Genomic DNA, 14,714 nt, shown 5'->3' on the forward strand with positions numbered 1-14,714 from the left:
CCAAGGATTCTAGAACGTTTTTTCCCTATGTCCTCACCTCAGATTCCATTTCTTCGACACTGCTGAAGTTTCTCAAGGACGGGCTGCCAGAAATCCTGCAGGAGTGAAAATGGGGTGAGGGTGTAGCAAGGTCTGAACTGTAGGTCGGGAAAGCCTTAAGATTTTTTCTGGAAGGCACAAGCACAGTGCTACTTGTGTAAAGCGCTACCCTTAGCGCTGGGGTTCGTATGCGCTGTGTGTGCGTGTTGGCCATGAGGAGTCCGCAAGGAGGACCCTCTGCCTGTATAGCTCTCAGTCCCTTCTCGGCTGACCACAGCCGAGCTTCAGACAGAAGTGGTTCCCATGGCCATGAAGGGCGTTTCCTCCCAGAATCTGTCTCCTTTTCTGTTGCCAGAGAAAGAGGCAAGACTCCAAAGAGATTTTTATTCAGTTTTCATTGTTTGGGGGTCAACTTTCTACCTGCATATTTATAAAACAAATACAAATCTGGCAATTGCAGGCACTTTTAGTTGAGGTAATTCTAGCTTACGCAGCAAGGAGGCAGCAGCACTAGAAAAATAAAAGCAGCACCTCTTTAAGTAAACAGGCTCCCCTGGACTAGGACACTGTAACTACAACTCTGTCCCTTAGTCTGTAGTGGGTGAATGAGGGCCAGGGCCACCACGTACAGTTGTTCAGGTTGAGCACTGCATAGTTCAAGGGCGTTTCATTTTCATTCACAAAGTCCACATGAAGGACACTGCCTGGAGTCAGACACTACTCACAGCCATGAGTAGTGGCGCTAGGAGGCGCCACAGAACTTTGCCTGACAGGTTGGCCATGGAATCATCCTCACATCTTCCCCTGGCTTGAGATTCCTTCTATTAAACATGTCTTCGTTGGTACGTAACCGCTTGTGAGCAGTATCACTTCAGATACTTGCAACTCAAAGCTTCCGTTCGCCCTCTCTTCCTACCGCATTAATGTCAGTTGGTTCTGCAGGTTAGTTTAACACACTGGATCTGCCCTCCTGTCGAAAGACGTGATTCAGCGGCTTTCAGTGTCGAAAAAGTGCTTACTGTGTATCAGGTACCTTCCTAAGTGCTTTATGTGTTGACTCAATCCTCAATGAGTTCGGCACTATTTTTATTCCCGTTTGGGGAATAATGAAGAAATATAATTGGGGAAAGGGAGGCACAGAGAGGTCAAGCAACCTGCCCAAGGACACAGAGTGAAGACGCAAAGCCAAGAAGTCTCCAGAGACCACATGCTTAAACAGCACACCGCGCTATGGCAGAGGGCAGTGGGTTCAGACGGAGTGAGTGAGTTCAGAGCGTCGACTCTTCACCACCCCGCTACACTATTGGTTCTGCCTCTTAAGCAGCTCCTGAATACTAGTCTCTTCCCATTGCTGCCAACCTTGGCCAAACTACCATCATCTTACCTGGATTTTTACTCTAGCCTCTTACGGCATTTGGCCTCTGCTCCGACCTTTGACTCCTCTAACCCATTCCCCCTCACTTAGTAGTTAGAGTGATCTTTTAAAACACTGGAAAAAACAACAACAAAAAACCTTTCAAAACACCCTGGTTAAAAAACTTACGTTCACCTCCCTCCCATTGTGCCTAAGAGTCTGAAATCCTGGGACTGACAAGTCCCTGCACAGTCTGGCCCCGCCCATCCCCCCTGCCTTCCCTCACCAGCTCCATCTGTCCCATCGCCACTCCCGTTTTTCGCCTCCAGCCATACCATTCCTGAACTTGCCAAGGGTCTTCCCACATCGGGAAGATCTCTTAGACGGGAGCGTTCTTCACTCTTACCTCTACATCCCCTTGTTCATCTGTTCAGATGTATCCTTTGGAGCTCAGCTTCCCTGAACCCCAAACTAGGTAATAGCCCTCTATATGCCCCCTTCTTGGCACTTACACAGACTGGCTTCTCTACCAAAAATACGCTCCCCGAGGGCGGGACAGTAGTGGACTTTGTCCTCAGCACTGTGTCCTCAGCACCTAGCACAGCACCATGCTATTGACACTCAAATATTTGTTGAAAGAATAAATGAATGATTGAAGTATTAGCCAGACTTCGGTTTGAATCCTGGGCCCACCTGTGTGTAATCTAGATGATCTTGGGCAGGTAATTTAATGCACTGAGCACACAGTATGCACCCAACCAATGGGTAGACATTTTTGTTATCACTAATAATAGGAAAATAAATACTTACTTTCCTGGTATGAGCTCATGTTCTTCTCGAGAGGATTTTGAATTTGCTGTCTCGGAACAGATCCATTTTGGTTTTGAACAAGCTGAAAAATGTTAGTTATAATTAAATTCAGGGCAGCAAAAATGATCCCCAAATGGTGGATATGTGGGTATCATTTCGTGAACTTGTCTGTGTGAATGAAATCTTTCATTAAAATTCAACAAATAAGAAAACTGGGGAACAGAAAACAACTTTCTATCAAGTATTTTACATTCAATTAATTCAGGAAAAGAAATTCAACTTTTAAAAGGAGTTTTATTAGCAGACAAGAGGCCAGGAGTCTATGTTTTCTGGGTGCTAACTGTGTGACCTGGGCATGCTGTCTTAACTTTTCTGGGCTCAACTATTTCATCTGAAAATGGAGGGATAACACCTTCCAAGAGGTTGAACCATTGGATTCCGGAAGTCCTTTCTAACTTTAGGAGCAAGGATTCCAGGACTTAGAAACCAACAAGTTAGTCACTACAATTCTAGAAAGTAGAGACTAAACAGAAAAGATAAATGTAGGAAAGTCACCCCTCTCTCTCCTCCTCTTGCCTCTATCTTCTGCTTTCTCCTTTCAGGTCTCCTGTCTTAATTCACTGGTCTCTGGTAGCAGTAACCAGAAAGTCCAACTCTAGTCATGCTGACCACCCAGGCTTGCGTTGTGATAAAAGAGGCACTAATGAGCTCAATCTTTATCCTTTGGTAGTCTCCAAATACAATTTTGGATTTTATTTGAAACATAGAAACTCAAGAGTTAGAAAGGACCACAGCGCCATCTGGTCCAGTTCCATTTAGTGTAGTCTCCATATCTACAATGTCCTAACAAAGCACATTGTCCTCCAGCCTACAGGTGGGGCTCACGACCTCCCATGACAGTCTGCTCCATTTCCCATTCATTCCAATTTCTGGAAGGTTCTTATTTAACATTGAGCAGATGATGCCTCCCTGTGACTTCCGTCCTCTTGGCCACTGAATGTTTACTAATGGAGTTCAAGATCACATTTCAGATGACTCAGTTGCTTGCCTCATCCATATATTGGAATAACAGGTCTCACGAGCTGCAGACCCAAAGACCAAAGAGATAGTAAAGAAACCTGCCCTGTTGCTTCTGCAGAGTCACGGACTGTCACCTTGACAATACATTCAACTGGAGGATTTGGCAGCTGGGGTATGAACTCGTCCTCAAGAAAAGAGTAAGTCAGAGAATCAGGTAGGACTGTCTACGGGCAAAATGGGCAGCATTACCTTCCCTCCTCTGTGTTCTCTTAGCGCTTACCACGTTTTGCTATGAACTTTTCCTTATTTGGGTGAGTTCCTTTCTCACAATAGATTATAAACTCCTTGGGAGGGACAAACCATGTCTTACTCATTTTTATTAACAAATGTTTGTGGGATTTTAATTTTTTCCTAAGACCGCAAAATTTTCCATTGAGATTAGCAATAATGTTTAAGGGGTGTAAAAAAAAAGTCTATTTCTTTATATGCTGACTGTCAGTAGGGATATAGTTAAAGCTTTTACCACTCCTGAATAATAACAACAGTGGCAATTATTCAGTCAGTCATTTGTTCAGCAAATACTTATGATTTGTTACCAAATTGCACTGATAAAGCACCTAATAATTTTCAAAGTCTTTTATTGCTAGGATTTCATATCTCCCAGCCTCAGCCCAGGCTCTTGCCATCCAAGAGTAGAGCCGGATATGGAAGTGTCAGAGGAGTGCTAGACACCTGGGCAGCAGACCGGAGAGGGCAGGGGGCTTCCCCAAGTGGAAGCAGTGGCCAGTGTGATGTGGGTCTCCCATACCTGGGAGACTAAGTTGTTTACAAAGGTGGGATCATGCAGGAGATGTACTTACAAGGTGAGAAAAGTTTATTGTCATCTGAAAAGCTGAGCTCGACAAAAACACAACTTTCGCTGTGATTTAAGTAATTCTGTCCTGGGGTGTTGTATCTATAATGAAATTCTAAAGAAGAAAAGATTGAAAATATGAGTTATTGCCTGGGAACAACAGTTGTCCCCACTCCCACCTTCTTTTCGAGCCCCCCCCCCCCCCGTCTCCCTCACCTTTAAGTGGTTCTTTATGGCAGACTCTTGGGGAGTTATGAATCTTAGTGCCACAGGTCTCACATTTACTACTCTGCAGTCCAGTGCCAGAAGCTGAATAGCAGCTGTGTCCTGTACCAGGACCTGAAAAAGTCCAAATGACACAAAGGAAGTGTGAGTTTCTTGATTATAGTTGTAAAATGTGTGGCAAGTAGAGCCCTAACCATGCAAGGTATACATTACACACCAGTGTTGTCTTCCCCAGCTGTGCTACCAAGGGGAGTTGCCTGCCTAGCGGATGACATTTGGGATCCCAGTCTGACAACTGCGAGATGTTTTGATAAGTAACAGTTCTGACTCAGGATGAAAGTCTCAAGATTTGCCTCACATGTGTGGATGCTTAGTAAAGATCTGCTGAATGGATGGATCTCTGAGAAAGTGGCCCTCTGAATTACCAGACAGTCTTGCATTGGTAATTCTTTTTCCAGTTTTGCCCTGATACATCCACATTCTCTTCTCAGACCCTGCTGTGGCTGAGAGCTTATTTTTATCACCAAGCAGTAGGAAAGATGGTTTTCCCCGCGTCAAATTCATAAGCCCATATAGGAACCGGAATCATAGCTTTGCCGTCGTCAGTGCCACGGAGAGGCTAGTAGTAGAGAGCGCGCGTGTCTGGTGCAGGTGTAGAAGTTGTTCTGCAGGCTGGGCAGCGGAGCTCTCGAGGTAAGGCCAGAGCGTGGGAGCCTGCGCCAGGCAGGTGAGCATGTCATGCTTGGGTGTCCAAGCAACATCTCAGCTCCAGGACGGATGAGTCCCGGGGACAAAGCCTCTGCCGATGATAAAAGTCTTGTTGCAATCCTGATCACACGCATTCGTAACATTATCTTTGAAAGTGTAAGTCACAAATGGAAGGAGCTTTAGGAAAGCTTTTTTCTTCCCCAAACCTCACTCAGTCCATAGTCATTGAATGCCTTCTTGATCCAGAGCCCAAGAAAATCACAAATAGAAGACGGGCATATACGCTGGGACGGTTGTGTAGTAGAGTTGAAAGAACAAGAGGTTCAGATAGGCCTGAGTTTGACCTGGCTCTGCCGTCTATTAGCTGTGATTGTTGGAACTATGGTCCACAAATTCTTTGACATGCTGTTCAAAAAGTAGAGCCTAGGGGCCGGCCTGGTGGCTCAGGCGGTTAGAGCTCCATGCTCCTAACTCCGAAGGCTGCCGGTTCGATTCCCACATGGGCCAGTGGGTTCTCAACCACAAGGCTGCCAGTTCAATTCCTTGACTCCTGCAAGGGATGGTGGGCAGCGCCCCCTGCAACTAAAATTGAACACCACCTTGAGCTGAGCTGCCACTGAGCTCCCGGATGGCTCAGTTGGTTGGAGCGTGTCCTCTCAACCACAAGGTTGCCAGTTCGACTCCCACAAGGGATGGTGGGCTGCGCCCCCTGCAACTAGCAACGGCAACTGGACCTGGAGCTGAGCTGCGCCCTCCACAACTAAGATTGAAAGGACAACAACTTGACTTGGAAAAAAAAGGCCTGGAAGTACACACTGTTCCCCAATAAAGTCCTGTTCCCCTTCCCCAATAAAAAAGTAGAGCCTAATTCCTCTCTCCCTAAGTGTGGGCTGGATTTAGTGGCTACTTCTAACGATGAGAATAAAGCAGTAGTGATGGTGTATAACTTCCAAAACGAGGTCATAAAGGACGTAGAAGTTTCCATTCTTGGTCTTTCTCTTGGATCACTTGCTCTGGAGGAAGCTGGCTACCATGTCTTAATGATGCCCAAGCAGCCAGTGGCCATGTGAGTGACCATCTTGGAAGCAGATTCTCTGCCCCAGTCAAGCCTTCAGATGACATCGGTACTAGCCGACATCCTGACTGCAGCCTCATAAAAGATGGTGAGCCTACATCACCCAAGTAAGTTACTCCCAAATTCCTGGCCCATAGAAACTGTGCATAGTCAATGGTTCTTTTCAGCCATTTGAGTTTTGGGATCATTTGTTACCTAACAGTAGATAACTAATATGCCACCTTTTTGACACTGGCAAGTCACTTAATTTCTCTGAGTCTTGGTTTCCTTATCTATAAAAAAAGATAAGAATTCCTACCTTACAGGGGTGTTGTGATAGTTAAATGATGTACACTATAGCAACAATGGTGAAACTTTTGATTTCAGAATCCTTTTATTTACACCCTTAAAATTGAGGACCCTAAAGAGCTTCTGTTTAGTTTTTATCTATCATATATCATAACATATGCCATTTTATATACCTGTGCTGAAAATATTCAGTCAGCTGAAGATGGATTGTTAGAGAAATATCTATATGTAAATTTCAAATTGTTTTTGTTTCTACAGACCTGACTGGGCAGTCCTGAGGCTTTAAAAAAGTTTTTTTAAAGTGAGGTATTTTTTAAATATTTTACTTATATCGTTTAAAAACAATCCATTTCATATTAACAAAATAATATTTTTAATTTTTTTCAATTGCAGTTGACAATATTATGCTAGTTTCAGGTGTGCAGCATAGTGGTTAGACGTTTCTATAACTTACAAAGTTATCCCCCTGATTAGTCTAATACCCATCTGATACCATAGCATAGTTATTACAATATTATTGTAAATTGTACTTGACAGCCCTGTGACTATTTTGTAACTGCCAGTTTGTACTTCTTAATCCCTTCACCTTTTTCAGCCCAACAAAATAACATTTTTTAAATGAAAACTAACTTTTTGAAAATAAAAAAAAATAGAACAATGGCAGTTTTCGTGTTTCCGCAGGTAGCTTGAATATCTGGCTTAATAGAAGGCAGCTGGATTCCATAGCTGCATCTCCATTCAATCTGTTGCAATACTGGCCTCGCAATACCAGAAAAGAGCAGACCTCATGGCCCCCCGAAAGGGTCTTAGGGACCCCAAGAGGCCTTGTGGCCACACTTGGAAAAGCTCCACTCTGTTACAGCATCTGGTATGTTCAATCAGCAAAACCTATTATTACTATTATTAGAAAATGTATCATCTACAGAAAAGAAATAGAACTAAAGGTGACATCGAAAGAACAGTGAGTTGAAGGAAAGGTTCTTGGCTGACAGGCTATATGAACCTAAGCCAGCCTTGTTAGCTCCTTGGCCCTCGGTTTCCTCGTATAAACTGGGTAAATCAGGCCCAGGTGGTGATTTTCATGCTCGGAAGCTGCCTGAGCAGGAAGGCCTTGGCCCCACCTCGTCCCCACCCAGGGAAGTTCTGCCAAGGGGTGTTTTTCTGCTTAAATTATTTTTGGAGAAAGGCTCCAGTGACTAAAAATCACTGAATTCCATGCCCTGGTGTTCTCTGGGTCTCCTCTCAGCTCTAACGTTCTTTGCTTCTGTGAACTGTGTCTGGACAAGTCGGCAGCAACTCTCTGTGGTGGGTAAGCTTACAGGTGCACAATATGGGTCACATTGGAAGAATGGGGACACACAGAATTGAGGCCACCCAATGACTGAGACAGTGCAGTCTTGTGATTTCAGCCAGAGACAGGTGTTGGCATTTTTCACCCTACTTCACCACATCTTATGTAAATCTATTCAATTTTTAATTCTTTACATTTTGGGAGGAAAAAAAAATACCCATCATGAAACACCCTACTCTAGGGCAATTCCATTTGGAGTAGCAGATAGTAAGCTGGAGCTCACCATGAGCAGACCCCTTAGCGAGGGACCTTGAAGACAGAGCACCCATGTCCCCAGGCCCCTTGACTTACTGAGAATTGAATCTGGGTGCAGTCCCGTTTCTTGAAGGGCAATGGGAAACCTTCCACGGTTGATCCTTCTATGACCTTTTTTCTCCGTTTTTTGCTTCCTGAAAAAGACCCCATGAGACTCCATGAACTTCCAAGTACACTTCTAGTAGAGATAGTGAAAGCGTTGGTAAAGCTGAAATGTTAAGTTTCCTCTATCAGAGCCTGGAACAATGTAGGAGTGGCATGCTATCCTCAACCCCTGCCTGTCTGAGTTTCCCTGCGAGAAATTATACCCAGCAGTTTGGCCTGATTAAAATATAGTTACCAAACATTAAAAGTAAATCTGTTTTTGTCCACAGAGGATAATATCTAATCATATATATATATATGTTTCAAAATCAGTTTTTATCTGGGGAAGAAGCTGTGCTATATATGTATGTCAGTACTGGGTCACAGTGCTTTGGCTCTATACGTGCAAGCTGAATGTATCCAAAAACTCCAGCAAGGTGGATTTTGTCCAGTGTCTGTGGGACTAGAGGCTAGGGGGCATCTGGGCTTCATTTAGCTGTACAAGGCCACAAGGGGGCATCAAAACGATGCCCTACAGTTATTTACCAGAGGCTTTCTCTGACCTGTCTGTACCTTTTGCCTTCCTCGTTCACAGAAAGTCTTAACTCCTCCAAAGGAATTCTACCTAATAACAATTCTTAAGGTTGTTGCTCAGCCCTTGGGATTCATTAATAGCCCCCAGGGAAAGCTGCTCATTCTTAGTGTCAGGGGCACGGTGCCCAAGATATCCTGACTGAGACTGTGAGCAGGAATGAGACTGACCCAGGATGGGGTGTGAGCAAATGCACGCAGGTCTAACTGTGCCCGGGCCTGCTGCTCGCAGAGAAAGGCTTCATGCTCAGAGTTTGTGGAGTTGGGGGCTGCAAAGCCAAGTTCTTCTCCTCTTGGAAAAACATGCTCTCCTCCTGAGTCACATATTTTCTCATACTTCATTTTCTGTCTCCACCCTCCTTCTCTGGGGCATTTGAACATCTGCTCTCCAAAGTGGAAAGCTTGGATCTCACTCAAGTGAGTTCAGTCCAACACATGACTTTCTTTTTCTCCTTCTTTTAAACTTTTTTGTGCACTACAGTCTTCTTGCCAAATATAACAGCAAAGGGCAATTCTACCTGAGAAGACAGTTTTAGTAGCTTAAATCCAAAGTTCTGCATTAGAAATAACACAAAAGCATAATAAGCCTTTGACACGTAGCATATGTGTTATTTATCTGCACGTAAATAGCACTTTACAAATACTGTGCAAACAGTATGACCATCAGCAAGCTTCCTAAAGAACATGTCCCATCTGAGAGAGCTAATCTTCTAGAAGAGTAAAGGGCCTATAGCCCTCCGTTCAATTAATTCCTCAGGGATTCTGTTGTTCAACGAGATTTCAATTTATAAATCGTGTGTATCCCGTTACTGCCCAGCAGTTGATTCACTGTTAGGTTTGATTTTACACTTGGTTGTGCTTTTCTTTGCATCTTGTCCATCTTGAAAGAATCAATTTAGTCTGGGACATTGTTCCCTATCTTGGTACCTAAGTGGTTCTGTATGGTCTAGACTGGGAATTTGGAAGAGAAACATTCAGTAGTTTGAATGATTAATGAAAATGTTTTTTAAATGTCAATTTTTTATTATACTTAATAAAACCTTTAAAAATCCAAAATCTAGATTTAACTCAATAAATAAAAATGGTAGGCCTGGGATGACTCAGGGAGTAAGCCCCTCGTATTTAGATTCAAAGCTGCTGACTGACATGTTGGTTTAAAGTATTGGTCCCCACCAGATGACACCCGGTGATTTTTAGCACCAACACCATGCTGTTTATTTTTCAGGGGGTGGAAACTCAATGGAACACTTATGACGAGTGCCCATTCCTGTGGTAGAATGATTTCTAACAGGAAACTTCAGTCTTCCAGACCTTCTCATCTGCTTCTATTAGAGTCCATCACGCACAGGTAACAGTGGTTGCTAAACAGCTCCTCCTTCCGGGACTCTTGAACTTTGACCTTTCAATGGTAAATTAGCTTTGGCACCAGTCCAGGTGCCCCCTGCGCTTAGAGGTGCCACTCTAGCTAACTGATAGAAGCTTCACATAAATGATTTCAAATCCACGTGGACTAACAGTGAGTGTTTCTAAAACATTAAGGCTTTCTCCTTAGGATTTTACACTTACAGCTTTGTACACGATTTACAACTTGTTACGTCGAAGATTTCTTTCTGAGGACCAGGGAGGAGTAAGCCCTGAGATGCGGGATTAGGTTTATTTCTGGGACGACCAGGGGGCAGAGGAGGTCCACGACAGGGAAGATTTTCCCTCATCTCAAGCAGAGAGTAGTGAGGGTGGGAGCTGGTATGCAGTGGTGTACAGTAATATTCCATCTGGGTTGTGTTCAAAGCGAGCCTGCAGGACAGACCACCCTGCACGTGCTCTAGTCAGGGTTCTTAACCAAGGGGGCTTATCAGAATCGCCACGGGAGATTTAAAACAAAACTTCCCACCAGTGCTCCACCCCTGGCAAGGCTAATATAAGAGGTGGGGCTGAGGCATTTGCATTATTTAAACATCTCCCTGGCGACTTTGGTGTTGTCCCCAGTGGAGAACCACTGTTAGAGGTATTTGTAAGTTGGAAGGCAGGCTGGGCTAAGTGCCCAGCCCTGAGATCCGTGATTCTATAACTCAGCCAGTGGCTTCTGGCACCAGGTTACTTAGTTGACGCCCACTCTCACTGGAGTTATTATCCCAGTACTGGCTGCCACCCACCCACTCTGGGAGTTTAGCAGCAAGAAGCCCTCACCATTCAAGGACCCGATGGCAGAAGGCACAGCTCCGACTGGTTGTCTCTGCACGTTCCTGCCTTCCGGAGGTGCTGTCGGGGTCCCCCTGCACAAAGCACACACAGATGTGACTGTGACCGAGGAAGTGACTCATCCCTTGGCTGTTCACACACAGCCCAGCAAGCAGCTCAGGCTCAGCTGAACTCACCATTTCCGGACAGCAGCGTTCTAACCCCCTCCATCAGGGGTCTGTGCTGTGATGGGCTGGGGCTTGGGAAAAGAACCTCCAACACTGGCTTGACTTCTCTCCTTCTCCAAACAGATTTTCAAAGCTAGTTTACAAATGAGAGGATATTTTCCCTTTTTTTTTTTCCTTTCCTTTAGTTTCAAATTACCCAACGCTCCCCCAGTAGATGGGCAGATTTTAGAAGATGATTTTTAAATCTATTGATCTGGCCACTGGTTAGTAGAGCTCTGAAATGCATTTCAAAAGAAATGCATTAAACTATTAATTAAAACAAAGCTTAGGGACTGTCTTGAGGCCTCAGTTATTGCTTATTATGTTCTTTTATAACACACAAAAAAATGACACTACTGATCTGAAAGGGCTGCTACCACCCAGAATGTATTTGTTATGATAGTTTTACCCTTTACATAAACAGAAAATAAAACACTTTTCTCACTATAATAAACAATGTTGGCATAAGTATCATTGTATAGATAGCTTTTTCCATATCTGAATTACTTCCTTAGGAAATGTCTGGGTCAAAGGTTGTGAACATGTTTGTGTGATGATACAAATTGCCAAATGCTTTCCACAAAAGTTGTGTGAATTACACAGCCACCAACAATGTGGGCGACTCGGTTTGGCCACACTTTCCTCTGCATTGGGAATTATCACTGGAAAATGTTTTTGTTCGTTTTAAAGGGGGGTGGTGGTGGCATCTTGTATTAATTAGTGTTTCCTTTGTTATTAAAGGAGATAAATGTTTTCCCATATGCTGATTTATTAGTTGTGTTTCCTACTTGTGACTTTTTCGTTCACATCTTTGGTTCACTAATTTTTTTGGAGGGTTTCAGTGTTTCCTTATTAATAAAAACAACCATTTGCTGATTGTGTATCATGCCAGGTGCTTCTCACGTGGCTTCCTTTATTCCTTCCCACCATCCTGGCACTTTGTCCCCATGTTAATGGCGAGTAATCTGAGGCTCAGAGAATGTAAGCAACTTGGCAAGGTCACACAGAGACTAAGGGGCCGGGCTGGGATTTGCCCCTTTACTGGTACGCTTGTGTTCTTAGCCACAATTCTGCTCCTTAGTTCACTTGTCAGAGCACTTTGTATAATAAAAATCTCAACATTGAACTTGATTTCCTTTTAATATTTTCCCAGTTGTCTGCTGTTGTTTTTTTTTAAGTTGACTGTGGTTTCAGTTTTGCAAACATAAGTTTAAAGTGTTGATGTTTTCAAAGAAGAGGTGGAAATGGCCAAGAAACATAGGAAAATGGGTTAGATTTCACAAATAGTCAAAGAAATACAGATTAGATCAATGAGATGCCAGTTTTCACTTATTACTTTAATAAAAATTAGAAAGAAACAAATACCTAGGTGGGATCAGGTTAGAAGCACCTACCTTCCCCTGCACCACTGTGGGCATGAAAACTGGCATCACCTTTCTAAGGCCAGTTGATCAGAATGTTCAGTGTGTACTTTCTGAACCACTAGCTGCACTCTTAGGTTTTTATTCAGAGGAAATAATCAACTATGGGGAAAGTTTGCATATGAAATGATGTTACCTGAGGCAGTGTGTATAATATCAAAGAACTGGAAAAAATTAAATGTCCATCAGTAACAGATTAGTTAAGCAAATCAGGGTATATCCATATAATGAAATATAATGCAGTCCTTAAAAATGAGGCTGTAGGTTTATTCTAAGTGATGTGTTGAGATCCCCACAATATAATGTTAAATCAAAAAAGCAGATCATAAAACAGTATATATAGTAGGATCCCATTTTGGCAAAAACATGTTATATGTGTGCAGAGAAAAAAAGACTGGACAGATATATACTAACCTATGAGTAATATTCTCTCAGTGAACTATGCTTTATACTTTTCTCTATTTTCTGATTTTTTTTTCTTTTTGGCCATAAATTATATCGCTTTTGTAATTTAAAAAGTAAAGTCCCCCCCCTTTATTTCCCCCCTGTGCTTTCTTTGATCACTTCTAGGCCTACAGGGGTACCCCTGCCCCACATTTAAGGTAGATTTACATTAGCAGAATGTAGGAGGTGCCACCTGAGTTGGGAGACCTGGTATCCAGTGTCTCTTGTCATTTGCCCTGGGCAAGTCTCCTCACCTTTCTAAGCTTCCAAGTCCTGCAAAAAGTCTTTGCATGATAACGCTCTGAACCAACAGAATTATTAGTGCTTACTGCATTGTATAATTTTGTCATCATTTTAGAACCAGGGGTTTTGAATCCCAGTGTTTCCAATTCATTCGTAATGAAATCATCTCCAAGTGTGCCCTCCCCCCGCCCCACCACCGACAGCAGTGTTGGCATCACCTGGGAGCGGGTTAGAAATGCAGAATTGCAGGCTCACCTTGGACCTACCGAATCAAAGCCTGAGTTTCCGTAAGGCCCGCAGGTGACGCCTAGGCCCCCTGCAGTTGGAGAAGCCCTGCCCTAGAACAGCAACCTTCGCAAGTTGGTGCAGACAGAGTGGGGAATGTTAGCAATACCGCAGCTCTCGCCAGCACCACAGCCAGGATGCCAGTTAGTTAGTAAAGGGCCAGGTGATCTTAAGTATGTCGATTTCGGAGTCGCAACACGTTCCGGGTGACGCGTCAACCGCAGGAAGGGAACAGAGGACCGCGCTGCGGGACATTATCCTGGAATCGGAAGACGACCTCGAGGCCCTTTGATCTGGTTTTTAATAAGGGAGTCGGGGAGTCGGGGACAGTTTGATTTTTGGAATCAGTTCTGGAGCCCCAATCTGGGGGGGTTATTTGATTTTCCTTTAATCTGGTGAAGAGTCGTAAGGAATTTAAATTCAGCATTCCTGGGACAGTGGGAAGGAGCAACTTGAGGAAGAGGGCGGTGGGGATATCATGTGGCCACTCGCCTTTTCCCTGCCCTCGCTCCCGCAGGGGTTACCGGGGCGCCGCTGCGGAGCCCGGTAACTTTCGGTGCAGGTCCGCTTCTCCGTGGAGCCTCTCGGACCCTCCCGGGCGGGACCGCGCAAGACAGGGCCTGCCTCTGCCCTCCTGGCCAGGGATTGCGGGGTGCGGGGCCTCAGGTCCCACGAGGAGGAGGCCTCCTGCGGCCTTGCGGGGGCGCCCTGTCCCCCACGCCCACATGGGCCGAGGGCCCCGAAGGACACCCGGCTGCTCCTTGGGAATCTGGGGGCCGCACACAGGGTCGTGCCGTTAAGGCTGCAGACCCGCGGAGGGCGGGGGGGGGGGGGGGGGGGGGTGACTCAAAATCATTTCCCCATTCCCGCCACCCCTAAGGCACCATCACATCCTGCCTGCAGTCCCTTTTCCAGTCTTGTCCCCTAGTTGCCTCCTCCTTGTCCCCCAGAACTCGGTTCAAATCTGACCTCCTCTGAAAAACCTGCCCCCACCATCTCTCCCGAGTGACCCTCCCCTCCCACACTTGGTTACGTTTGGTCACATATCACAGTACTTAATAGTCAGGGTAGTTAACATCCGAGCCCTGTTTTATTAAGTACTTTGCCTCTATCAACCCATTTGAACCTCATAACCATTTCTAACAAGCTCCCAGGTGATGCCCCTGCTGCTGGTCTGAGGAAAGCGCTTGGGAGTGTATTTCATTACAATGGGAAATACTGGGTCTAAAATGATAACGACAAAATTATAAGCAGTGAACAGTA

General features: G+C 44.7%; 1 protein-coding gene across 1 annotated transcript in view; it reads right to left on the minus strand.

The window, feature by feature from the left end:
• The window catches only part of AKNAD1 (AKNA domain containing 1), a 38,623-nt gene that overhangs the window by 4,630 nt on the left and 19,279 nt on the right, over positions 1–14,714 (minus strand). The window contains 6 exon segments of the mRNA XM_074318549.2: positions 38–95; positions 2,204–2,285; positions 4,084–4,191; positions 4,293–4,415; positions 8,015–8,112; positions 10,841–10,926. Coding sequence (XP_074174650.2) covers positions 38–95; positions 2,204–2,285; positions 4,084–4,191; positions 4,293–4,415; positions 8,015–8,112; positions 10,841–10,926 — 555 coding nt within the window.

The sequence above is a fragment of the Rhinolophus sinicus genome, chromosome 7 (genome assembly GCF_057876585.1).
Source record: "Rhinolophus sinicus isolate RSI-liver-muscle chromosome 7, RSI-T2T, whole genome shotgun sequence".
NCBI lineage: Eukaryota > Metazoa > Chordata > Mammalia > Chiroptera > Rhinolophidae > Rhinolophus > Rhinolophus sinicus.